Source organism: Ascaphus truei, unplaced genomic scaffold (assembly GCF_040206685.1).
Source record: "Ascaphus truei isolate aAscTru1 unplaced genomic scaffold, aAscTru1.hap1 HAP1_SCAFFOLD_457, whole genome shotgun sequence".
Taxonomy (NCBI): domain Eukaryota; kingdom Metazoa; phylum Chordata; class Amphibia; order Anura; family Ascaphidae; genus Ascaphus; species Ascaphus truei.
The window spans coordinates 20541-23500 of NW_027456788.1; the positions used below are offsets into that span (position 1 = coordinate 20541).

Below are 2960 nucleotides of genomic sequence, written 5' to 3' on the forward strand. Positions count from 1 at the left end.
GTGAACTCATCACAAACTGCCCTACATCAAATGCATCATGCGGGTGTTGGGGGCATCATTTCATGTACAATTTTACTAATATGCCTTTACATACAATCTGCATTTCACTGGGACTCAAAATCTGTCAGTGAAAAAAATAATCGCATTGTATGAATACCAAATCCTGCTTTGATGGGCACAAATTCCTTGTATAACAGCAGCGCCACCCTGTGGTATTTGTGCGAACTACAGATACATTGAATGGGATTCTTGGCGCTTTCCGCTGTTCTCCGGTCAAATCAAAAGCTTTAAAACTAAAACAAACCAATAAATACAACTGTGTAAATAAAACTAAAAATAACAGAACACTTCGTTGCATTTGGTGCTTACCCTTTAATCCCGAATGCAGAGTAAATATGAGCATTATAGCTTTTACACGGATAAGGTGGGTGGCTCTTAGAAGAGCCTTTGTGTTTGTGGGTCAGTGATGAGATCAGGGTTACTTGGCGCTAGTGTACTTGGTGACAGCCTTGGTGCCCTCGGACACTGCGTGCTTGGCCAGCTCTCCCGGCAGCAGCAGGCGCACGGCGGTCTGGATCTCCCGGGAAGTGATGGTGGAGCGTTTGTTGTAATGAGCCAGACGGGAGGCTTCTCCTGCGATGCGCTCGAAGATATCGTTCACAAAGGAGTTCATGATGCCCATGGCCTTGGAGGAGATGCCGGTGTCAGGGTGAACCTGCTTCAGCACCTTGTACACGTAGATAGCGTAACTCTCCTTCCTGGTCTTCCTACGCTTCTTCCCATCCTTCTTCTGGGTCTTGGTCACGGCTTTCTTAGAGCCCTTCTTGGCAGCTGGCGCTGACTTCGCAGCTGGCGCTGACTTAGCTGGTTCAGGCATATTGAGCGATGCTTCCTCCTTCAGCTACAAACAGACAATGTCTAACTCCTCCCCCAGCAGCTCTATTTATAGGCTTCCTATGCAAATGAGAAGCTGCAGTCATCTGTTCTTGCATTGGCTGACTTTATCATGTGACTGTTTATGACCTCATCAGATACATTGCAAGCAAGATGATTGGTAGTTACAGGATTCTGGAACTGATTGGCTGATTTGAAGACTGACCAATGACAGAGGAGTTACGATGCACCATAAATGTATAAATAAGGGCACAGGGGGGCGGGGTTTGTTATTTCTTTTGCTGTTACAGCTGTGATCAGATTAATAGAAATGTCTGGAAGAGGCAAACAGAGCGGGAAAGCGCGCGCTAAAGCCAAGACTCGCTCTTCTCGGGCTGGGTTGCAGTTTCCAGTCGGCCGTGTGCACAGACTTCTTCGGAAGGGTAATTATGCTCAACGTGTGGGAGCCGGAGCCCCGGTCTATCTGGCCGCAGTGCTCGAGTACCTGACTGCTGAGATCCTGGAGTTGGCCGGTAACGCCGCCCGGGATAATAAGAAGTCACGCATCATCCCCCGGCACCTGCAGCTCGCTGTGCGTAACGATGAGGAGCTGAACCGGCTGCTCGGAGGGGTCACCATCGCTCAGGGGGGTGTTCTGCCCAATATCCAGGCCGTGCTGCTGCCCAAGAAAACCGAGAGCCACAAACCGGCCAAGAGCAAGTGAGCTGAATACCCGAGACCAGGAGCAGAGATCCCCACATACCCAACACAAAGGCTCTTTTCAGAGCCACCCACAGTATCGAGAGAGAGACAAATCATTTCATATTTACTGCAGCGAGATATATTACTACCCAAGTATGAGTAAGTGTTTTAATTGTTACTGATATTAAATGAAACATTAAAGAATGTATACAAATAATTAAAGTACATGTATCGCCTCTTGTTAGTGCTGTAATTGTGAAACTCCGTTATGATTTTACTATATCTGCAGAAGAAAAACAAAGTGGTCAAATGCAATCCGATATTTTCTTTTATTATACAGGTTTGGGTTCAGTTACACTTCAATAGCTCTGTAACTCGTGGGGAAAAACATCTGTTCCATACCATAACGACAATAACTTTTCACGGGGACCTAAAAAAATTTCACCGACTTTATTATTTCCAGGAAAGTATAAAGCTCCACAAAGTCAGTGACCAGATTGTGAAGCATGTCTCTTGCTTTAGAACCATCATTATAAAAAAAAGTCTATTTGCAGGTCCACCTACTATAAATTAAAGCAAAGTTGTGTAGCACGGATAATGCAAAGTTTAAAATTAATCTCTTTATATTAGTGAAGATACAAAAGGCGCCAAAGCATTCAATTTAAACAAAAAGCATGTAATTGGAACAATACACCACACGGTGGCGCTGTTGGATTAGAAATCGATATCGGCATTACTTGGATTATAATGCTAAAAGCTGTTTTTAAATCGGACACGAGTCAGCAAGGCACGAAGCTGTGTTATAGTGAACTCACCCACATTTTGTTAACTCATTAAAGCAAAGGAAGTGAGATGAGATTAACATGTATGCGAAAACAATAAAACATGTATTCAGCTAACGATGTTTAATGATTGCCCACAAACATGCAAAAGGCATACAATAATTAATTGAGACTTGTTCGAAAACAGTATAAAGATTATAATGAAAGATTCAATAACCAAATAACTGCACAAATAATAATTACATCTGTTCTTCAAAATAAACAGCACATGGTTGAAATGTTGGTGTTAAAATTAATGTATTTTTTTCCTTACTTGAGTTGCTTATTTTCCACAAGAAACATTCAAATGGTTGTCAGTATTAATAAGGTAAAATGGAGGCAGCAGGAAGGTTTCAGTGGGATTTAAAAGAATGTGTAGAAATGGGTATTTTGTATAATGGAACAATCTGACTTCCCAAACTTTGGACCAAAGCCCTGAGAATCTCAAATTAAATCTCTTGAGCAAGAACAATAATCATACTTTTTTGTGCTAATAGTATACTCAGTGCTATAAATCAAAATGTAACATGCAGAACAAGTCCCTGGTGTGAATGTGTTTAATCC

At 42.4% G+C, this 2960-nt stretch overlaps 2 protein-coding genes across 2 annotated transcripts; one reads left to right on the plus strand and one right to left on the minus strand.

Annotated features, from left to right (window-relative positions):
* Positions 1-382: 382 nt before the first annotated feature.
* LOC142484905 (histone H2B 1.1-like) lies at positions 383-898 on the minus strand. The gene has a single exon (XM_075584145.1). The coding sequence runs from the start codon at positions 875-877 to the stop codon at positions 479-481; it is 399 nt and encodes a 132-aa protein (XP_075440260.1). The 5' UTR covers positions 878-898; the 3' UTR covers positions 383-478.
* Positions 899-1187: 289 nt separating this feature from the next.
* LOC142484899 (histone H2A type 2-B) lies at positions 1188-2598 on the plus strand. Its single transcript, XM_075584140.1, has one exon. The coding sequence runs from the start codon at positions 1205-1207 to the stop codon at positions 1595-1597; it is 393 nt and encodes a 130-aa protein (XP_075440255.1). The 5' UTR covers positions 1188-1204; the 3' UTR covers positions 1598-2598.
* The last annotated feature ends 362 nt before the right edge of the window (positions 2599-2960 follow it).

What these genes read in the sequence shown, in the direction of transcription:
- LOC142484905 (XM_075584145.1), bottom strand. Translation starts at nt 877, where the DNA reads ATGCCTGAACCAGCTAAGTCAGCGCCAGCTGCGAAGTCAGCGCCAGCT.
- LOC142484899 (XM_075584140.1), top strand. Translation starts at nt 1,205, where the DNA reads ATGTCTGGAAGAGGCAAACAGAGCGGGAAAGCGCGCGCTAAAGCCAAG.